We start from the raw sequence: 23203 nt of genomic DNA on the forward strand, positions 1-23203 counted from the left end.
TGGACAATAGTGTTGTTTTAAAGGCAGGTGCCTTCCAGATAGCCCTGGCCCACTTTTGTCTGGCTTTTTGCACGTCTTTCTCCATGCCCTGGGAAGTGGCCCCTCCTGCTTTGGTGTTTATAAGTCTGCAGGAAGTTGTGCTTTGTGTGATCCTGGCTCTGCTGGCTTCTGATTCGGATCTCACAGACCCTATACTGTGGGCAGCGCTCCTCATACAACGACTTGGGGTTTGATCTCTGGAAGTGGCATCATGCAGACAGACATGGTCACTGGGAAAGGTTGCTATTAAGTGATTAAGAGTGATAAGGACAGAGTCAAGACAAGTGTGATAACTTCCTGGTGGCTCCTGGGTGTACGTTTATTATGACATGGCTCCAACTAAACACATGCCATTGACAATCAGTCATTGAAGGCCTCTGTGTTGAGCACGTAGGCTCATTTTAAAAGCAGATTTTTAAAAAGTGTGCACAGTGCTCCTTTCACACACTTTAAGTTGTTGTAGAATTCAGTGGGTCAAACTAAAGACGTACATAGAAAAATAAAAGTATGGGAAGTGGCTTCAGATTGTCTCGAAGGTGTTGACTGCACTGCTGAGGGTCTTGGCTGCAGCTGCTCACTCCTGGCGGTGTGGTGCAGTGTGGCCTGCTGGCTTCCGCTTGGCATCTAAAACAGCTGGATCATGGACTCTCTGGATTTCCCAACGCCGACCCATTTGACTGAAAGAGCGACAAAGAGCACAACAGAGAGATCATGAAAAAAATTGCTTCCCAGGGCTTGGGGAAAGAGCCCTGTCGGTAGAGCTTCCTTGTTAGCACGAGCACCTACGCCGATCCTAAAAGCCCAAGTTAAGATGCTAGCCTGGTGGCATATTTTAATCCCAACACTGGGGAGGTGGAGATGGAGCCTCGGGGCTCACAGACCAGCCAATCTAGCCTGCTCTCTGAGCTCTAGACCAGTAAGAACTTCTGTCTTAGAAAGAAGAAGATAGCATGCCTGGTTCCTAAGTTGACTCCTGAGGCTGTCCTCTGCACACATGCACATATGTTACAAAATGCCCCTTAACACTGCATCATATGGTTTTCATTCCCCTGGCAAAGGTGCTGCTGGTTCACCAAATGGAGAATTTTTAAAATAATTTTTAGAATTTTAAAATTTTATATTATATGATAAGTATTTTGTCTGCATACATGCATACTATGTACATGCCTGGTGCCCACAGAGGCCAGAAGACAGGGGATTCCTTGGAACTGGAGGTACAGATGGCTGTAAGCTGCCATGTGGACACTGAGAACCAAACCCTGGTTTGTACAAGAGCAACAATGCTCTTAACTGCTGAGCCGCCTCTCCTTTCCCAGAAGGGGAGTATTTTAAACGGTATTGTGGGCCCTATAACAGGCGATTCATCCACAGGCATCAGAAAGTAGCACCCTGCCCTATCCTTCTCTTTGCTTGAGTCATGTGGATGCAGCCCTGAGTCTTCTCTGGGTGACAGAGTAAACAGCCACAGGACAGGGACATCCTGCCTGCTTCTTTGCATCCTAAACTACACACTAGTCAGGGTCGCTGGGTCCCAACCTGGCTGGAGCTGTGGAAGGGACCCTCCCCAGATGGCACCTGTTCCCAGCTCCACTTCTTCCTATCTGTTCCGTTCATGGGGTTACTACCTGGGGGGTCTTATTTCCACTAGGCCTTGTGTTGGGATACCAGCCCCTTGGGGTATCCAAGGCCTCAGGCCTGGGGGTAGAAAGGACAGACCTATGGCACATACTTGCAACTCCCAGGTGATTCTCCACGAACCGCACATAGCTCTGGGCCTGCGGTGGAAGGTCGTCCCACTTCCTGGCACCAGTGGTGTCTGCTTTCCATCCAGGCAGTGTTTCATACTCTACCTCCACCTTCTGCAGAATCTCCTGGTTAGCTGGGGGCAGGAGAGAGTGGGGTCAGAAGGGTCCCACAGACTGTCTAGCTTCTGGGGATAATTGTCATCTGACCTAGTGACTCGGCAGGCAGGAAGCTGATGAGGACAAGTGGGCCCTGCTGGCTTTTTAGCATTGGGCAGTGAGCAAGGGATTGTAGTGGGGCTCAAACATTGGCTGTGTTCCTTCCAGCCAGGAAGCATGACCAGTTCTGAGACACTGGCTGACTGATCTGCCCAGTGTCCGCAGAGTGTCAATGGAGGGACTCCAAGGCACAACTGGAAATGATAATGGATTCTAGAGTCCTGAAGCCAAGGTATCCTTAAAGATACAGAACTCTCTTCTTCCCTGGCACTGCCAGCTCTGTCCCGGGGCACCATGGCTTATAGTGGGTGTACCATTTCCTGCTGATGGAATATTCTGGATAGGCAGCCTCCTAGAAGGGTTCGCAAGCCTCAGAGCCAGATAGTGGGACATTCCAGATCACCACAGAGCCCTGAGCCACCAGTAGGACTCTATCAACTTGAAGGGTCACCCTTTCAAAGGTCAGGGGTCAGTAGGGCCAGAGGACTGGGCCTCAAGGATGCACATGGCTCCCCCAGCTAAGGAGTACTACTGAGTCTGTGTGGGTTTACTGAGTGGTGACAAGCAAGAGGCAGTTTGCCTATAATATGCTGCAGGGGAGGGAGTCTCAGCTGATAAAATGTGCCTCTGACCTGAGGCTGACAGGCATATATAGGCCAGATGCACAAGAAACGATAAGCCAAAGAGTGTTTAACAAAAGACAGGATGCATGGGTGCAGGAGCCATGCCAGATCTTTAGATACCACCCAGGGACAAGGACACAACTCAGGGCCTAAGCACCTGTTAGCATAGGTGGGCCCTGAGTTCTAGCCCCAGCAGCAGGAACTCACAAAAGAAGGAATCCACCCATAGAGCAGGTTTTCTCTCTGAAATGTATTATGTTTCATAGCAATCCAGATTTTTAAGAGCCGCTCATGTCTCCTGACTGTCCAGGCTGTCCATCCCCTTGGAGATGGGCCTTTCTGAGGCTGCTGAAGGTCCCCAGGAAGCTAGGGCAAGTGGCAGGGTGGGATCTCAACTGCCTTTCATTTCGGCCCTGTCCCAAGACACTTCCAAGCCACCAGAAGGCCTGGAGTTTCCCAGAGATGGGCCAGGCCTATCCAAGAAACTGTGGAACTAAACCTGGTTTCTGCCCATCTTTGGAAGCAAGCAGTGACCCTCATCTTAGAGCCTAAGCTCCTTACCTAGCCACCTAAAAATTAGTGGATGCCTTTTCTAATGCTCAAGAAGGGTCCCACAGCCGGGAAAACCCCGGCTCATCTCACATACCCGGGAAATAAGGTATCCTCTTCCCATTGAGCTTGTAGGAGATGCCAACTTTAATCTCGCTCAGGACATCTAGGATGTCCAGCTTGGTCAAGGCCAGCCTGTACCCAAAACAGAGGAATAGCATACAATCATGGCTTCCGTCTGGTTTTCACCCTCTCCTTTCTCCTGCTGTTTGCACTGAACATGGTAAAGATTAGGTGATTCCTCACAAAATGCAGTCACTGCACGGGCTGGAGCACAGAGACAATCTCCTCTGGGCCTGAGTCCCGAACCCATTTCATCTCCAGCAGCTGGAGCATTCCTGAAATCTGAGCTTTCTCTCTTGCCAGTGGGTGCCTCCTCTGCCTGGGCTCCTCCACGTTGTCCATGTTGCTTGGGGCATATGGGGCCTAGGGCTCTGAGCGTGGTACCCACTTTCCCTTTCGCTTTTCCAGGATAGATCGGCTTGAACACCGCTCCAGAGCTGTGACCAGTGCAATATGGCAGTGGCCTTCCTTGGCCTTCAGCACTGCCTTGTACTGGTTTCCTTCCTTCCCTCTTTTTTGTTCTCCCCCTTTCCACACAGCCTTCACAGCTGATCTCTTCTCAGCAGGATGTGGGGTGCAGACCCTTGCCACCTTGCATCTACTTCACAGGGCCTCAGACACCTCTTCACCAGCCACACGGTTTACTTCTAGCTACCTGTCAGCTGTTTCCACCCAGGAAGGCTCTGGTTAAGTCTTGAAGGCAGCAGACACTCCCTAACGCTGGTGGAGGAGCCTTGGCCCCCTTTCATAGCTGGAGAAGGAGCAGAGAAGCCTGCACCCTACAACCCCCTTTTCTGTCCCCAGGAGAGGGTCCTGAGCAATCAGACCTGCAGAGGCCCCCTGTGGTCTATCCTGAGCTCCCTGACACCCTTGCAGAAAACTGTTCGAGCATTCCAACTAAACGCATCATTGGAAGCTTTTCCGTGCAGGCTCACAGCAGTGGGGGGCCTGGGAAGCCCCTGCTGTTGCTGCAGGGATACCTTGCTTTAGGTCCTTATCCAACCTTGACCCCCTCCCATGTCTCCTGACTGGGGGGAGGGTTTCAGGTTCTTCATAGGGAGCCTTTCTCACTGGGGCTCTGTATCCTCAGGAGTGTTAAGTCAGCTCCCAGAGGTACATGGGAGCTACAGGCTTGGTCTGTCTCCCCACCTAGCCAGAGGCATCCAGACCCTGCCTGCCTATCTGCTCCCCCACCCAGGCTTGTGCCTCTTCCCAAATCCTTCTCAGGGATCCTCCTGTGGACAAGTCTTCTAGAAATGACAAGTCCTTCTGGCCTATAAATACCACTGTACTTTGTAGAAGGTCCCCAAGCTCTGCAGACAAAGCCAGGGGCCATCACCCCCACATCTTCCCAAATATACCCTTCTTTTAAGCCTGCTCTGCTCAGGCCCTGGTAGCTCAGCTCGGGATCACCCTTATCTTGCACTTGGCCCCACACTGTGCTGCACACCCAGCCAGCTCACACTAACTCTCAGATGGCCACTGCAGTGATTTTGGATTGGTCAGGATGGAAGAGCATCCCTGTGTTGGGTTCGCTTCACACTTATGTCCTTGTCACTCCCTGGTGCTGGCCTTGCTTGGGGGTGGGACTTGGTGGGATGGAAAGACTCCATACACATGTTAGGGCCCCAACCCCTGAGGTAAGTTTCACTTGCCCTGTGGGCACTGGGATCAGAGAAGATTCCTATGTGATAAAGCTTTGCTGACATCTTGGTGCTAGTGTACAAAAGGGCTGCTTACGCAGTGAAGCCATTAACCATGTGAGCATATCTTAGGATCATCAGGTCCAGCCAGCCGCAGCGTCTCTTCCTGCCTGTGGTCACCCCCCACTCATGGCCACGGTTCTGTAGCAGATCTCCAATTTCCTATGTGAGAATAAAGGACTGTTTGTGCTGGCCGTGTTGGGCACTGGCCAGGACAGGTGTGGTAGGTGCCCACTGTCTCCTGTGCTCCTGGCTTCCTCTCTTCTCCATCTCCATCAAGCTGAGGCACACTCAAGGGGCTCTGCTCCCCAGTATGACCCTAAGAAGGTAGCACTTTTTCCAGAGCACCTCAGAGGTCCAGCCTGTTTGTTGGGGCTCCCCTTCTTTCCTCTTGTTTATGTGTGCGTAAGTGAGGGTATGCCTTGTCCTGTAACTTGGGGTAGGGGGCAGGATTTATCCCCACCCTGAAAATAGCCCCAACTCAGGCTCTTTCCTGGGACAAGAGCTGTGACCCATCCCAATCAGGTGTCAGGGAAGGAAGGCCCGGAAGATTCTGAGGCCTCAACAACTTCCAGAAATGCTCCAAGGCTAGAGAGCTGAGGAGAGGGCACTGCGCTCAGCCTCAACTCCAAGTTAGTGCCAAAGGATTCCCACTTGTCTGTGGGCCTTGGTGGAACAGTGGAGTTTCGGACACATGTGCACACACACACACATACACACACATACACACACACACACTTTGTGAACTGTGTTGCTAATGGTACAGAAACAGACTGTCTTTCAAAGCCCCTAACACCCTCACCTCTGAGTCTGTGCTGTAAAAAGACCCCAGTAGGACATGGAGAATTTTTCTGCAGGGTCCCCTCAGCATGCCTGCAGTTCCACCTGCCCACCGTGCAACCCCAAATATCCCATCCAACCCCTGTGCTGGAACTCACATTGATCTGTTCCGTGGGGAAGGCCCCAATGCCCACACGGGTGGTGTAGGCCTTTACTACACCATAGACATCACCTATGTTCTGAGGTGGGATGCCCAGGCCTGTGCACACACCGCCCACGGTGCAGTTGGAAGAAGTCACAAAGGGGTAAGTCCCTGCAGGACAGAATAGTCAGTGACTACCAATAACCCTTTGTAGATCCCAGGGCCCAAGGGACCTTTTCAGCAAGGGGCAGTTTGACTCCCTTTGTGGGAATTACTGGAGCCATCAGCTGAGGTCCTACCTGGGACAATGGCCTACACAGGATGTTGTGTGGCTCACATAGGAGCCTGTACTGAGGTAGCCTGGCCTCCCCAACAATGAGGGCAGTAGACTGGTATGACACGGGGCTGGGGACATGAGGTACCCGGCCTTGCAAGGCTTTCTTGTCCTATTTCTGGTCTCTCAGCCTCGCCTTAGTTCAACCTTTGGTGCTCCCTTTATCCGGCTGAAGTTGGGCAAGAAGGAAATGGGCTGACTGACAGTAGGGGGTACGGACAGCACTGTGGCCTTGGAAGGTGACCTGTTTCACTCAACTGCTCCATGACTTTTCGTAGTCCCAGGCAGATACAGAAGGCCATGTGAGAGCCCCTCAGGATGGAGTTGCCTGGAGGGGGACTCACCGAAATCAATGTCAAGGAGGGCTGCGTTGGCTCCTTCCACTAGGATCTTCTTGGGGGGGCCGTGGAGTGCCTCATACATAAAGTAGACACCGTCTCGAACCATGGGTCTGATCCGCTCAGCAAAACCCTGAGAGGACGGACCATGCAACCACATGAGGCTGCAGAGGGGCAGGGGCTACAAAGCCCCCCCAAACTGACATCTGGCAGTAGTGCCTGCCTGGGACTAGGGTTCTCGGTGGCAGCTCCCTTGCCACAGAGGGGTCTGCCCCACCTCCACGTACCCAGCGCCTGGCCCAGTGCTGGCCAGTTTACCTTGAGCCTCTTGAGTTGACCTTCCACATCTATTTCCAGGGTGGGGAACATGGACTGGTGCTGGTGGGCCAGGTTCTTGAATCTGCGCAGGCAACCCTCACCGTGACCCTCTGAGGGCACACACTGGACCCGGGGGCGCTGTTTCCCGTCATTGTCTCCCACCACCTTTACCTATGAGCTGTGGGAGGGTGGGGCAGACTCACCTGGCGGAAAACTCGTCAAAATCCGACAGGAGGTCACAGATGCGGAGGCCTGTCCGGGCAGCTTTGGAGGAGTAAGTTGGTCCAATCCCCTTCTTGGTGGTGCCGATGCTGAAAGATATGAGAAGGCGCTGCTGAGGAGCTCTGCTGTGACCCCACCCCAGCTTTCAGCAGACTCATGCTCATGAATCAAGGCCGGAAGGTGAGGGAGGCCACTAAGCAGCTGTAGTGGGGTCTGAGGCTCAGCTGCTGCAGAGACACCTGGACAACTCGAGCACACAGATCACGGTGCAGAAAGGTGGGTTCCATTATCAGGGCTTCTCCTGTCTTCCTGCCTCTAAGCATTTGCTCTTGTGCTCTGACTGCCCTCTTTTTTGGCAGCAAGAACACTGTTGGAGTGTTGGAGCTACACACCTAGCCCTAAGGTCTGCACATGACCCCAGTCAATCAAATACTGCTGCCCCCTGTGTCTTGCTCTGTGTGTTCATGTGAGAGTCTATGTGTGCTAGTGTGTACGTTCGACTGCAAGTGTGCTGTGTGAATGGACCTATGCAAGTGCAAGTACACGTGTGAGTGTGAATGTGTATATACAGGTGTGCAGGCACATGTGTACTCATGTGTACATGCGAATACATATGAGTGCTCATATGCACAACTGTATAAGCAAATGTGCCTTAGCATGTATGTGAGCTCCATGTGCCTGTGCAGTGTGTATGTGGCTGTTGACTGCCTCCCACATGCATCCCTGGCACATCTGGGGTCCTAACAAACATTTCTGAATGGACAGAAGTGCAAACATTACATGAAAGAGCCGGAGTTGGGTGCGGGGTGGCTGTTTGCAAAGCAGAGACAGTCAGGCCATTTCAGTGTTTCTTATGTTTTCCTGTGGGATGTGTACATGGTCAGGGTGGTATTGCTATGGCAGGAGATAGCAGCGACGGTCAACCAAGCCAGGGTGTGACACCCCCTGCCCAAGGCTGGACGACCCCATTGTTCTTTCAGGTTTTATTCTCAAGGGACCCTAAGTTGGTTGATGATTGCCCCCTCTCCTGCTCAGACAGAACCTGTACCCAGGTCACCAGATTGTGAAACTGGGGTCCCAGGAAGAGGAAGAGTGTGGCATGAGGAACTTACTTCTTCCCCTCCTGGGCTTGACGCTGTACTTCCTGCAGCCCGTCCACCGCCTGGTGGAAGTCAAACACTGTTGCAGCAGCCGGCATGTGGATAGGAGAGGAGAGAGGACAGTGTGTGAGGGGCCTCATTTTCTGAACGGTATCAGGAGAAGGGGTAGCAGGTCTCTGGCTGGGAGTAGGTACTGGGATCCCAGAGTCCCAGGCTCCACAAAGGGGTAACCAAGTATGTCCCTAGCTTTGACTTAGCTCCTACCTTGAGGCCCATTAAAAAGAGTAAGCTCAGCAGCATATGGGACCAGGCAGGTCCTCCAGGGTCTCCTGAGCTCTGGATGGAGCGAGCAAAGAAGGGCCACCCCCAGAGCCCCATGGGAACCTTACCAAGGTGGGCCCGGTCAGAAATGATAAGCCGCTTCTCCCAGTCCTTCAGACCTGTGGGGACAGGGCAGAGATCACAGGTATGTGCAATCTTAGGTGATGAGGGCCATCCTCCCAAGTACTGTTGGTTTCAGTGTGACCAGATTCCAAAGGACCACATGCATTGCCCAGCAGCCATGGCCCTGCCCTGGCACCTGTTCCTTACTGAGGCTTCTGAACTCCAAACCCACAAGACACCACAGCCATGCTAGAGCTCCCCCTGTATCAGCCTCCTTCCTGGATGACCTGGGCCTTGAAACTCCAGGGGCTGGAGATGCCATGGCAGTGGCCTACAGCAGTTTTGGAGATTGTGGGTTGCCCAGCTGCTGCCCTTGAGTGAGGACTCCACTCTCCACTCTGCACAGTTAGCATGCAGTGAGCAGTCAGCTAGGACCTCAGCAGGCCATGGGCCTGTGGGTGGGGAGATGACCTACCCTTCTTCTCATTCTTCTCTGCCTCTTCAAACAAGCCTGGCAAGTGGATGACTACACCATTGCCTGCAACACAAGGGACAGGATCATGTCCTAGGTCTTGGACATTTATGCTTCAGATGGTATTGACAGATGGCAGCAGCAAGAGACTCAAGTGCCCAGACCCAGGTGCTGCATGAGAAAGCTCATTCCATCACATGCAACAGCACAGTTACACTTGGGGACACTGGGCCTAGACACTGAAGACATGAACCCCATGACCCACTTAGGTGAGATCTTGAGGTTCCATGCTCATGAATACAGAAAGTAGAGGAGCAGCTTCTGGAATTGGGGAAGTGGAGGGGTGAGAAGGTGGTTAGGACTCCACAGTGTAGGTGCGGGGTGAGGAGAGTTCTGTCGCCGGTGGTGTGATGGCCCCATACACCTCTATCCTGGGAGTTTGACCGAGGGGGCTGAGCACTGAGCCTGCCCTGATGGTGACAGCAGCTTATTATAACTGAGAAGTCTTGAAGGCTAGCAAGACTTCTGGAGGGTGAGTGGATGAAGACCTGTGCTGTCAAATGCTGGGCTGTTTCTTAGTGCTAAGGGAAGTGAGTTGTCAAGCCAGGAGTTCTGGAGGACCCTCAAATGCAGGCAAATGCAGGAGTGTCCGAGGAGGCTGTCCACTCAGACCCTGGTTGGTGTGAAGCAAGGGCAGTTATGGAGGTGGTCCTGGTTAGTTTTTTCATTTACTTGACAACCTAGAATTACCCAAGAAGAAGAAACCCCAGTTAAAGAACCCCTTGATCAGATTGGCCTGTGAACATGTCTATGGGACATTATCTTGACTGCTAATTGATGTAAGAGGGCCTAACTCACCGTGCATGGTGCCATGCCTAGGCAGGTGAGCTTGGACTGTATAAGAAAGTTAGTTGAGGCTGGGTCTGGTGGAGCATGCCATTAGTCACAGTGGCCTGGAGGAAGAGATAGGCAGATCTCTATGAGTCGAGGCTAGCCTGGTCTACATTAGCAAGATTCTGTCTCAAAAAATCGAAGAAGATGAGGAGAAGAAAAGAAAGGAAGGAAGGAAGGAAGGGGAAGAAGGAAGAAAGGAAGGAAGGGAAAGAAGGAAGGATAAAAGGAAGGAAGGGAAGGAAGGGAAAGAAAGCTGAGCATGAATGATCAGAAAGTGAGAGATCTGGTGAACAGAGCTCCACTATGGTTTTGTTTCAGATCCTACTTAAGTTCCTGCCCCAACTTTCTTCAGTGATGCACTGAGACCTGGAAATGTAAGTGAAACAAACCTTTCCTCCCCATTTAGTCTGAGTGCTTTATCATAGCATCAGAAAGCAAACAATAGTAGAGGCTGTCTTTCACGTGGAGACCTGGTGACCACAGCAAAACCAGAACAGGGGGGCTATGCGGGGACCTGATGCCAAGATGATCATTAAAAAACAGCCAAACCCAGGAGACTTCCACTCAAGTCAGCCTAGCAAGAAGTCCTCTCTCTAGCCCTGAGGAAGGCACCTAGATACCAGGGTCCCCTGTTCCTGCTGCTCCCACCATGTGTGCCTCCAGAGCTCCCCTCCTCTGCCTGACTCACCAGAACACATCCTGATCTAAGGGGATGTGACTTTGCATCTCTTCGGTTGACCCCAGAACAGCGGGTCAAAGCCCATTAGAAGCATGAACTGCACCTGGGAGGCTGAGGCAGGAAGATCATGAGTTTGGGGCCAGTCTTGATTTCATGTCTCAAAATCCCAAATTAATAAAGCACTCAGGGTGAGAATAAGGAATTCAAGGCTAGGCTTGTCTTTGGAGCAAGTTCAAGACTGACATGGGCTACAGAGATCCTGTCTCAAAATGCAAAGCAAAGCAAAGCAAAACAGCAACACAAATTGAAACTACTGCCTAGCTGACAACTGAAGGCCAGCGACACAGGGAGCTTCGGAGTGACCAAAGCTTCTGCTATCCCCAAACATTCTGAAATCAACTGTGGTGGCCTCAAAACTGCCATTACAGTGAATAATTTAAAAAATTATTCTATTTTATTTTATGTGTAGGGGCTTTTTGCCTGCATACACATGTGCATGTGGTCTGGTGCCCATGGAGGCCAGGAGAGGGTATCAGGTATCCTGGAACTGAAGTTACAGATGGTTGTGAGCTGCCACGTGGGACTCAGACATAGGTCCTCTGGAAGAGTAGCTGGTGTTTTGAACCATTGAGCCATCTTTCCAGTCCCTACAGTGGGTGGATTTTATAATATGTAAATTATGGTTTAATGAAGCAGTTCCATTTATTGAAATTATATAAAAATAAGAAAATAGGAACAATGGAGAAACGTGGACCTTAAAGGTTCCCAGAATCCCACGCTGGGAGCTGTTCTTTATCATGGAAAAACAAACATGGGATCTTCAGAATTAGTTCACACAGCTAGAGTCAGAAACTCAGAAAGTGAAGGTGGCCTTGCTGAAGACCATGTGGCATGCCAATATAGGGTCTGGACTGAGGAGATCCTAGCAAGCAGAGACCACCATTGCTCCTGGAGGAATCCTATACCAGCCTCATGGGGCTGGCCATGGCATAGGTTTGGCAGAGGGAGGTGGGAGACTAGTCCAAATCAGAGTGACTCAGAGATTCCACAAGCCACAGAGAACACAAAAGGTCACCCAAATGCCATAGCATCTTGAAATAACCCCACAGCAAAGGCAAGGAGTGTCGCAAGCTGAGGGGCAACATGAGCTGGTACTCTTGCTGAGTGGCTGCTCTAGGCACCCTTTGCGATGAGCATGGCCCCTCTGGTCTCGAGTGAGCTCCCAAATAATTGCCAGCCACCCTCTTGCTGTGGGTTCCAAGCCATCCTCTGGGCTAGGAAGCATGTGTCATGTGCATCCTCTGGGCTAGGAAGCATGTGTCATGTGCATCTCCACTGTGCTGCCTTGTCCCACCCAGGAGGGTTCTGGATGAGGGAGAACCAGGCTGGCAGGTTGTTTCCTGCGCCTCCCCGAAGGACGGACAGCACCACTGTCCGCTGTTCCGCTTGGCACACAGGTAGACAGGCCACCTTAGCAGCTGTAGCTTCTCACTGTGGAAGGTGAACATCACCACCACCCGACTCTACCAGGAGGGCTAGAGACAGCATGTACTTGAGAAGAGGGGTCTAAGAAGTCTGAGCTCTGACTCTACCCACCCCAGCCCCTACCTTTCAGATTTCCTTCCTCTGCTCCTACACAGTGGGCCAGATCTGTGCTATCCACTGGTCGTGGACAGGCAGTACCTTGCCTTTGCTTCCTGACTGAGATGTGGGGTCAGCTAGGCCTCAAGTATGTCAGTCAGAGCTAGAAAAATGAGGACAAGCGGGCTGGGGCTGAGATAGCACCACATAGAGAGACCAGGAGCAAGCCTGGAGATTCTCAGGCATCTGGAGTAACTGTCTGAGTGGTAATGGCTGTGACAGCCCAGGCAGCATCAGGAAATATGCCCAGGCTGTTCCCAGACCCATGTACTCTGAAGACACACTTTTGTACACTCACCCCACACATACAAACATACACTTACATACATAAACTTAAAGACAGACACACTCTTTCTCTCTGTCTCTCATACCTCTCTCTCTCTCTCTCTCTCTCTCTCTCTCTCTCTCACACACACACACACACACACACTTGTTCTCTGTCTCTCTCTCATACCCCCTCTACACACACACACACACACACACACGCACGCACGCACGCACGCACGCACGCATGCTCTGTATGCTGCACAGAGCTTCCTGCCCCCTCTGACCGCCAGTGAGACCATACTCTGAGGACAGTTTCTGGGTGGGGAGCTCAGGATGAGCACACAGGGCAGGCCGGCTGAAATCCAGCTCTAGGGTTTACAAAGAAACCTCCCACGCTCTCCACACACACTGGGATCCTCCTTCAGAAAATCAGGCTGAAGCTAGCGGGGCACTCACCAATGAATGACACGGCCTTGGTGTTGATGATGCCGCTGGGTAGCAGATGAAAGTCATATTCCTTGCCGTCCACCACTACTGTGTGCCCAGCGTTGTTGCCCCCCTAGGAACAGAGACCCGAGTGAGTGGCTGGTACCTGAGTGTTGCAGACAATTCCAGAGCCAGCTCTCTCCCTACATGGTGCTTGAGGCCCCACTATTATGCCGTGGTACGGCTTGGGCCATATAAGTCAGTGGTCAGGGCTTTGGGCTGAGTTAGTGTCTGATGCTGGGATGACCAGGGGTTAGGTGGGGGATGCTCTGGCCCAGCCTTGCCCCACGGCTCAGTACAGCCTTGGCAGGTGGACCTTACCAAGCACCCCTCTCCACCAGGGAGGAGTGAGGAATTGAGGATCAATTTCTGTGGAAAGAACAGACCCAGACCCCACGGCCCAACTTGTGGCCCTCTTCAGCAGGGCTCTGTCCTGGATAAAAATGAAAGGAAAAGGTGATTCCTAGGTCACCCTGTTCCAGGGAGGTTCCTTCTTGGAATTCAAGCTGATAGGGTAGGCCAGTTGAGTTAGGGTTTTCAGGGTGGGGAGAGAACCGAGAACCAAGGCCAGGCTTCAGGCTCCAGCATCCTTCCTCCATTAGTCAGCCACCTGACCACAAGCACACAGCTCCACACTCTGGACACTGTGTCCTCAGGCCCTCAGAGGCAGCTGGTGCCAGTGGAAAAAATAGAGACCATGGTGGTGGGTCGCCAAAGCTTTCTTGCCTTTGATTGTGGTAGACTGTCATCCACATGGGGTTGCAGGGGCTACTTAATAAGTTTCTGTCCAGCAGGAACTTGTAGTTTGGGTGTGCTGGTAGGTGGGTGGAGGCAAGGCACAACGGGTAAGGCTGAAGCCATGAATAGGTGGAAGGCCACACTAACTGGATGTCTGCAAATGGGAACATAGATTGGTATAGGGAGTAGCAGACTTAGCTCCCAAGCTGACTTGATGTCCTCTAAGCCAGGCACCTCATACCTTGCTTATGGTACTTCTAGAGCAGGGGTTCTCAACCTTCCTCACGCTGTGGCCCTTTAATACAGCGCCTCATGTGGTGGTGACCCCAACCATAAAGTTATGTCTTTGCTACTTCATAACTGTAATTTTTCTACTGTTATGAATCATAATGTAAATATCTGATATAGGACCCCAAAGGGGTTGCGACCTACAGGTTGACAACCACTGCTGACAAACTGTGGTCAGGCTTTCAAAGGTCAAGAGTTATGACCTGCAGTACCAAATTCCACCTGCAGGTAGCACTGTGGTCCCCCTGATTGTGCAATGGGGCTCAGCACTTGGGTTTGGCCTCTAGTCTTGACCCTTGTGGCGCTCATTTTAGCCTAGGGACTCTGAACCTCAGCTCCAGATCACCTCCCTGGCCCATCTCCTGGAAGACACACAGGCCAGGCACACGTCACTTTGTTTGCCTTGCTGAAAGAGCTGAGGTGGTTTCAGCTCCCACATTTCTCTTGCCTACCAAAGCAAGACCCTCAGTGAAGGTTCACCTCCCTTTGTGACCACCTGTATGCACAATGCCTACCAGCTCCTCTATTGAGGCAGGCAGCAGAGAACGCTGATGCTGAGATCCTGTCTAAGGGCTTTCCCTCCAAGGACTTCATTTTACACATGGTTTAAGAGTAGACCACAGACCTGTATGCCTAAGCTTCCTGCTCCTTGCTTGCTCTCTGAGAAGTTTAGTAGCATGTAGATGACATCAGATGACAGAGATGGGCCAACCAGAGGCCAACTTCATGGCATGGGCCCAGGTACCCAACTGTTAGGGAAGGTACACTTGTGCAGTCTGTTCTGAAACCTCTGAGACACAATTCTGCTGTGGTTGTTTGCTGTTTAAAGGGTAGAAACCATCTAGGAGGCTACTCACTTTAACATGATTTGCAGGGAGCTCCCGGTTTTTAGGTGGCTCCAGAAACATGAAGGTACCTCCTTGGGAAACCCAAAGTACTTAGTCGTCTGGCCTTATAGGCCCTGTGAGCGGGTGATAGTGACACTGGACTTCCCATGGAGTAGGAGAAAGTGACATGGAGCACGCCAGATATAGCACTAGAAGGTGAACTGCAAGAAGGGCCCAGAGGGGCTGCTGGGAAGAAGAGAGGACTTGTGGGTGGGGCATGAAGGAGGTGGAGCTGAGGGAGATACCTGCAGCTCTGGCTTTGAACTTGCCATCAGCTGGTTACAGCAGACGCCTGAGTGTGTGAGGTCAGACCATCAGAATGGCCCCTGAGGAACCTTGGCAAGCCTTAGGGTTTGGAGACTCCAGCCACAGCAGATGCGGAACTGCCACCACCCCCTTTCAGTTCCCAAAATATGTGAACACCCACAATGCTGTTTGCTGCCTGAGGCAGTCAAGGTGGTGTCCAAGAACAGATGGGGAAACTGAGGCCCCTAGAGAAGACAAGCTTGCAACAGAGCCTAGGGTGATAAGCTTTTCTTGGGCTGGCAGGCTTGCAGGAACAGCAAGGCAGCCAACCTGGATTCCACTGTGGTTAGGGCCAGGGAGCCCAGACACCCTCGGTGGGATGCTCTGTCCCACCCTCTCTTCGAGTGCCCAGGCCCATGTCAGCTGGCTTGAGAACACAGACAGCAAGCCACCCGCCTGTCTGTGTTGGGGTAAACACGGGTGCCTGGGAACAGGCATGAGCATCTCGGGCCAACAGATATCAGATGACCTCAGCGCCAGTGCCCACTGCAACACCCAGGCACGAGGCACAGGACACTGCTAAGGCATATACCATCCCAGGACACTGGGCTTTCAGCAGCCCTGTGGAGCCCAGGGTGATGGCTCCCTCTTCCTATTGAGGTTTCAGACTGATGGGCTGCCCAGAGACAGCTGGTGGAGATGGAGACAAACCCTCCCATGCCTGGTCCAGACATTCAATAAAATTTGGGTATGATGGGAGTCACTAACCCCTGAAAAGGTGGGGGACATTCAGACCTGCCTGGTACAGCTGATCAGACTCGGCCCCTATGAGGGAGGTGGAGTGAGGAGAAGCGAGGTCAACTCTGGTTCTGAGGTTCAGCAGTTTCCTTAAGTGGGCAGGCTCTTGAGGACCCTGTGGGGATCTGCACAAGTGAGGAAACACTACCTGTGGTACTGTCGGCTCCAGCTCTGGGGGATGGAGAGGTCTGCCAGCCTCAGACTGCTCCGGGGCATCTTAGAGCCCAGCTTCTCACTGATACTCAATACGGGGCGGGGTGGGGGGAATCCAGCAGTGCTAAGTGGCCAATGGCCAATGTATGTCAGGAATAGCCCAAAGGCCTGCTGTGGCCCTGCCCTGCTGCGGGAGCCTTCTGCTTAGGATGACCACAGGTGCTGAACACTAAGGAGGACCTGAGATGTTAGAGCCAAGCTCTTGTTCAGAACCCTTCCTGCAGGTCCACTGGAAGATGACAAGCTGTCTATGTTTGCAAATGAATCCTGGCTACAGCCTTCAGGATCCATCAGCAAGGGCAGTTTCTCTCCACCCGCAGTATGAATAGTGTGGAACAGTGCCCTTGGAGGCATGGTCACCATGGTACATCATGACACCTTTCACCACTGGCCAGGTAAGGGGAATGGCTACATGGACAGCCCAAAGCTCATACCTCAAGATGTCTGTACCACAGGAACTCAGATCAGGCTGCAAGCCCACGGTCAGGGGCATCACGGAGCCTGCTGGGCACAGCAACACCGCTTGGTGTCTCCAGGATCCTCCTCTACAGCATAATTCTGAGTCCCCCGTGTACACTGCAATCACCCTAGCACTCTTCGACAGCCTGGCTAGTAGTCACCCAGAACCCCCAGCCCCTGGTATCCAAGAGTTCAAGACAAGAGACCTTTATCTTGTGCAAACAAAGAGGGACCAGGGCCAAACCAGATTCTACTCCAGATCAGCTTTGTCTGGACCTCTGCTATATGCCCTGTAGCTGTGACCCAATGTCTCTAGTGTGAGGCAGGGAAGGGGTCTGGTGCAGCCCTGTAGGGGCTCCTTCTCAACGGGCTGCATGGTTGTGGACATACACTGCAGAAGCCAATACTCATTTCCTCTGCCTACCCCCACCTATCTTGTAGCTGGAGAGCCTACCTGCCCCCACAACCCTGAGCTCCAACCCCAATGTCCAGAATGCTCTTCCTACAGCCACCCATCTTGTGGCTGTCTGGACACAGCTCCTGACAATTCAGGGCCCTGTCAGTGCATAGGCATAAGCTAAGCAGAGGACCTCCAAGTTGCATGCAACCAGCTGGTGTCCAGGCATCTCCTTCCAGGACAGACCCAGAGCCCTGCTGGGCGAGACCTGAAATAGACCTCCATGGGCAGCTGGGCCCCTCTACCCAGGAGATCTGTGTGTGGACGCAGGGCACCTATAACACATCTCTGAAGTCTTCCTTAGCCTCTCCCACCTTTATCCTCTAGACCAGGACCTTCCTTGCCTTGCAGGTCCTTGGACAGGGAGCTGTGGCCTTTGCCTTCCACCAGAGGGTGCTCTGGGCTCCTGCCTTCCCAGTCCTCCTCATTCCCTATTCTGGCCTAGTACCTGTAGGCCCCAGTATGGTAGGGTACAATGAGATGGCTGAGATAGTTAGGACTCCTCTGTCCTCCTCATGGCCAGCAGGGAAGGCTATGTCAGAGTGACGTGTATTACTGTGATGTGCACCCAAGGGGCAGTCTAAGGAACAGTGTTTAGCTCCCAGGGCCTCCGCAGCACTGGGTTCCCCGTTTACCTTAGCTCATTCCCACTCTTACAGTACCTGCAGGGGTTTCTCCACCCCTCTGTCAACTCTGGCTGTCCTTCGGGCCCTGGATGGTGCAATGTGACTGCAGGACTTGGCCTGGCCACTAACATGTCACAGGTTTCGTCACCGTCCTGTTCCTGTCTGTGTCTGCCACAGCTCCTGCCCTGGGACCTGCCCTGTGCCCGATTTCTAACCTGCTGATGCCTCTCCCCTCAAGGCCTGCCTTCTAAGGACTATGGGGGTGCCAAGGCCTTCACTTCCTTCCCAGATCTGCTCACAGACCTATACCTCACTTACTTCTTTCCTTATAGGGAGGAATAGGTTTGGACAGGAGTGTGACGGTCCTGCCCAGGGTAATGTGGGGCTGTGTGACCCTGAGAGTCTTCTCCTGGAGATACTGTTTGGCCATCAAAGTCATCAGTAAGTACAGCCATAGAGAGACATGCTTCTGGAATCAACACCAGGCATTCTGAGCACAAAGCAGTGACTCCTCTTACCTGCCAGAGACTCCTGGAGTGTCCTAAGACCCACGGCCATGCATGGACAAGGTGCCAGAATGCCTGCAGACCGCGAGGCAGGTCCTCACACAGAACTTCAGCTCTAAGAATGCCACACTGTTAGAGAAAGCCCTGGGACTCATGGCCTGTGGTCATGGCTATTCACCACCGCCTGAGGCCAACCTTTCTACAAGGGTGACCTCAGCTGGACAGAAGCCTCAGACATGGGAATGGTATGTGGGTTCATACCAAGCAAGCCCCCAAAACAGCCCAGTACTGAGCATGACCTAACACTCTGAGGGTTCTGACCCTCCAACCACATGGAAGGAGAGTCTTAAATTCCAACAGGCCTTCATGGCAGTCTGGCAATGCCAGGCAGGGCACCATAAGTACCGGAGAAAGAGTACTATGGGCATGGAGGAAAGAGCCTAGGCCAGCAGTGAGGTGCATCAGGAGATGGCGGTCAAGATGCCCACGAAGTAACAGGTACACCGGGCTCATCTGAGGGAACAGTTGACACAGCCGGCCAGTCAGGCGGCAGAGGAGAAAACATGGAGGACACAGAAAGAGGAAACCTGGGCCTCCAAGGAAGAGGAAGAGAAAACAATCTTGTCCTAGCCAGTGGGTCCATGGCTTCAGCCTCTGGACCTTCACTTGGTTCATGCACCCATCCAAAGTCAGAGACAATTTGCCTAGACTCCCACCCTGCCAGCCTCTGATCACATAGGCCTGGCCATGGCGACAGAAGACCAGGGAAAATGTGAGGCCAGTGGCAGGCAGAAGGGTCCCAACCGAGGAGACAAGCACAGGAAGGATTTTACTGCACTGACCAAAGGTTTTGCAATGACCAGGGCTGGGTACCCATGGGAAAAGGACTTGTGGTGCCTTCCAGAGGGGGCTAAGTCGTGCCCAATGGAATTCTGGATCAGTTGCCTTCTCCACGGAGTCAAAGGAAGGAAGGCAGGCCTGTGCCATCATGGTGGCTTGTGGTAGAGGCTATAGAGGACCCAAAGGGAAAGTTAGTTTCATTCTGCAACCCTGAGCCTCAGTGTCCCCACCTGTAGAGGAGCTCCATCAGTGGCTCCTGACCTGCTAACTCAGCCATGTCTCCCTTCCCTTGTTCTCTAGGGAAGCACCTACTTGGGTCTGCTGGGGAGGTCAGGTGGTGGGAGAGAAAGCCCGTCTGAGTAGATGGTGTGCTCCAGCTGGCTCTCATCTCTGCAGGCCCTGTCAAGTAGTGGGGATCTGGGCCTGGCATGTTGACTTGGGCATAGATAGAGCAGGGAAGGACCATCCCCACCAGAACTGTGTCCACAGATGGAGGAGGAACCTGGGGCCATCAAGGCACGCCACAGGGATTCTCTGACAGTGCTGATCAGAATCAGCAAGTTGGAAGGAGGGGTTGTAGGCACCACAGAAGCAAATGACCAGGGGAAGGGTGGGGAGTGGTGCTGGGACACTTTGGAGAGGCCTACGGAGCACTGGGAGTGTAATACCCTGGCTGCACACACTCAGCTGGGCAAAGCATGCAAGGCGTAGGGAGCAGGGGTCCAAGGACTGTCCTCAGGACCTAGAGACTTCAGGAGGGAGGGGTGAACAAGGCAAGAGAATAGGAGAACTTTCCAGAAATCCTCAGCCCCAAGCTCTGCCTCCTGAGCCCACAGACCCTGAATCCCTGCTCTGAGTTCAAAAGGAACTGAGCAAGAAAGCCATAGAACCAGGGAGAAGAAACTCCAGCAGGTGTCCTGCCTCCATTTAGGTCAGCAGCCTTAAGTGTGTCTCCAAATCCAGTCATAACAGGATGTGTTCCCTCAACCTAGACCCTTTCTGCTAGAGCTGACAGCCCAGAGGCAGTGTGGCTGCCAGGAGCAGCAGCATGGCACCACCAGGAACCAAAGGAGGCCAGGCTACTAGCCCACTGTCCAGAGCCAGTCAGCACAAGCGTGGGTGCTCAGAGCAGTCTGCAGCTGGCCAAGAGCACGAAATCCGTCTCTGGCCTTCTCTGAGCACTACCAGCCACTAGATCACCCTGCCAGGAAATCTGTGGCTCCTCCTTTTCCCATGTCATCCAGGACCCCTGTGAACTCAGCTTCAGGAGCCCACTCCCTGCCCAGAAAGCAGCCCTCAGCCACTGCGGTGTCTTAGGGGACCTTGACTCACCCCAGTGGGGCTCTCCCCACCAGAGGGCCCACCATCACTGTCCTGGAACACCCTATCCCTAAGGATCCCGTGTCTCCTACTCAGCAACTTGTATTTTTAGCTCGGGATCCTGCCATCGCCCTGGGGAGGGGATGGGTGGGTGGGAGGACAAGAACTTTGTGTGAGAGGGTGTGTGTGTGTGGGAAGGAAGGGTTTAGGCAGTGGGGAAGGGGAAGGTGCTCCTGGAGGGGAGGAATCCAAAAGGCAGTGACCCACTCAGGACACAGGAGGACAGGGTTCATCTGGATCCCAGGGAAGGGGAGAGGCACGCTGGGCAGGTTGGGGAGGGACTCGGCGCCTGGCCCGCACCTGGCAGCGGCTGACGATGTCGGCGTCCGTGGCCAGCAGGTCCACCACCTTGCCTTTGCCCTCGTCCCCCCACTGCGCGCCCAGCACCACGGTCACGCGGGAGCCTGTCGCCGCCACCTCCTGCTGTAGCCGCCCCCGCTTGACTCCGCCCGCGCCGGGGGGCCGGTCGTTGGAGGCTCGGGTCCCCGACATGCTGGCTTAGCCGGTCCGCTGCGCTGGGCCACAAAAGAGCCAGCCGCAGCCAGCGCTCTCTCACCATTAAATGCGGCCGCCTAGAGCTGGGGGCGGGCCGGGGGCGGGTCCTGCGCGTGCGGTGAAGCGCCTCGGTGACCTCTAGCCACAGCTCCCCGCCCCTGCCGCTGTCGTAGCAAGTGGCGCGTTTAGGGTGCAGACACCCCCAACACAATTCCGGCAAGCAAATGACCCAGAGATCCAGGGACGCAAGGTGGGTCAGTGTTGTGTGACCTGGATACTTTAGTCCTCTGCCCCCTGGACTGCCAGGACTAGGGTTTGTGGTTGCAGGAACTGCAAAGGTGGCTGGCTGCCTTTTACCGAGCAAGAGAGTGTTAGCAAAAACAGAAGTAAAAATGCGTCCTTGCCGCTAACCTGGAGGATCTGCCTGCGGGATCTCCTGCTCTCCCATGGTGAACTTCGAGTCCGGGACTGGGCATCGGTCTCCTGAGGGCCGCCCAGAAAGTCACCTTAGCTGAGGATAGCCTCTCTCCACCGAGCCACATAGTCACCCCTGCGTGCCTACGTCATGCTGTGGAGGTGGCATGCAGCTCTGGGGTGGTTGTAGCTGTCACTGGACTTCAGTCCCAAGAGTAAGATGAAGCACCCCAAACAACCCGATCAGAGCAACTTGAGAGACACAGGAGTAGAACAGGGTCCAGGTTTCCCAGAGACACACACCAGACTTAGGTGACAATTGCCTCTACCACTCCTGGGAGCCCACCCGGGTGCACTGCTTTGCCTTGTTCTTGCTCGCTCCTGGGTGGTAGATGAAGCAGGTCAGTCCAGGATGGAAACAGGGACAAAGGAAGGCCTTGGGGCTGGGAGGACTGCCCCACCCCCGGGGGCTCATATGTGCTTCCAAAGTGTGCTGACTGACCCCTGGACAGGTTCGTTGTGGTCCTGGGGCCAGTTCCCAGATCTGTCACAAGACCAGGGAGACTTGACACACCCTCTAGTGGCCTGGCCTCACTCCCCAGCTTGGGGAAGAGATGCTGTTCCTACTCAGCCTCAGTCACACTGCTGCTACCTCCCTGTATGCAGGTCACTGTAATGTGTCCCTGTTTCACAGGGGACATGGACACTCGCCCTCCTTCAGTTTCTTTGGGTGAAGCAGCCAGGGCCTACCTCCAGAAGAGAGCTTCAGCCTTTATGTGCAGACTGTATAGCTTTGCTTCCCTCACTCTGCCACAGTGGGGAGCGGACAAACTATAGAAGTGGGATAGAGTCAGTGGTTTAGACCAAGATCTCCTGAGAAGCGGCTGGGGCAGACAGGAATACCTGAGGAGAGCTTACTCCTGGAAAGTGAAGCAGAGGCAGTTGATGCAGGAACGGAGTCGGGGTGCATGGGAGAGGATGAGGGTCATAGGAGGTGGGAGTGGGGGGCACAGCAGTTTCTGAGGAGTGAGGCAGGAGAGAGGCTAGCAGAATGATGCAAGGGTTAATGAGTTTTGTCTCCAGGTGAGAGAGATTAGGAATTAAGAATGCCCGTGTTGCAGCAGGGTGGTAGTGGCACATGCCTGAAATCCTGGCACTCAGGAGGTAGAGGCAGGAGGATCTCTGTGAATTCAAGGGCAGCCTGGACCCACGCACGACTGCTGGGGCTACACAGAGAAACCCTGTTTGGGGGGGGGTCATATGCCCATGCCAAATGTCTTTAATCAATGTGTTTGCCCTTGCTCTCCGGGAGGTGTTGCTGCAAGCGGGAAAGGAGTCCTGGCTCCCTTTCCTGGGGTTCTGGGTGAGAGTCACGGTCGGGGGCTCAGAGGGATCTGCTATGGGGGCTTAGGTGGGTCCTGGGACACTGACTCTCTTAAGCCAGGGACTATAAATAGCCAAAGGCCCAGATAGAAGGGGGAAGGTTTTTTTTAAAAATAGCTTCAGTCAAGCTCAACAGCTGAGCCCTGACAGTCATGAGGCTCAGCCGGAATTAGCACCCCACCCCCTCATCGAGCCGTTCCAGGGTGGTGGGCAGTGTAACAGCCACTAAGTTTGGGGGGGGGGGGTCTGGCTTTGCAGCTGTGTGACCTCAGACAAGTGGCTTCAACAGTGTTTTGCATGGCCTTAGGGAGAGGGTGTGTAGGCATGGCACCACCTACGGTTCCCTCTGGATCACCGTGAGACCGCGACACAGACGCTGCACACGAATTGGTACCCATCAGCCTGCAGGTGCCAGGTG

At 53.5% G+C, this 23203-nt stretch overlaps 1 protein-coding gene across 4 annotated transcripts; it reads right to left on the bottom strand.

Moving 5' to 3' along the window:
* Nucleotides 1–329: 329 nt before the first annotated feature.
* On the bottom strand, nt 330–21558 carry Adss1 (adenylosuccinate synthase 1). Of its 4 annotated transcripts, none has more exons than XM_038336859.2 (14): nt 21400–21558; nt 18286–18388; nt 13026–13128; nt 9092–9154; nt 8622–8672; nt 8245–8311; nt 7114–7221; nt 6911–6992; nt 6599–6725; nt 5937–6091; nt 5036–5160; nt 3270–3367; nt 1769–1918; nt 330–716 (listed from the first exon to the last, which is right to left on the bottom strand). In XM_038336859.2, the coding sequence occupies exons 1-14, from the start codon at nt 21528–21530 to the stop codon at nt 664–666; spliced, it is 1416 nt and encodes a 471-aa protein (XP_038192787.2). In that variant the 5' UTR covers nt 21531–21558; the 3' UTR covers nt 330–663. The 4 variants fall into 4 exon arrangements, with proteins under 4 accessions (XP_038192787.2, XP_041911377.1, XP_041911378.1 ...); XM_042055443.1 differs by lacking the exons at nt 18286–18388; nt 21400–21558 and adding exons at nt 9947–10041; nt 20794–20816; XM_042055444.1 differs by lacking the exons at nt 18286–18388; nt 21400–21558 and adding exons at nt 9947–10041; nt 17804–17822.
* Between the last annotated feature and the right edge of the window lie 1645 nt (nt 21559–23203).

This window comes from Arvicola amphibius, chromosome 7, assembly GCF_903992535.2.
Source record: "Arvicola amphibius chromosome 7, mArvAmp1.2, whole genome shotgun sequence".
NCBI classification, from domain to species: domain Eukaryota; kingdom Metazoa; phylum Chordata; class Mammalia; order Rodentia; family Cricetidae; genus Arvicola; species Arvicola amphibius.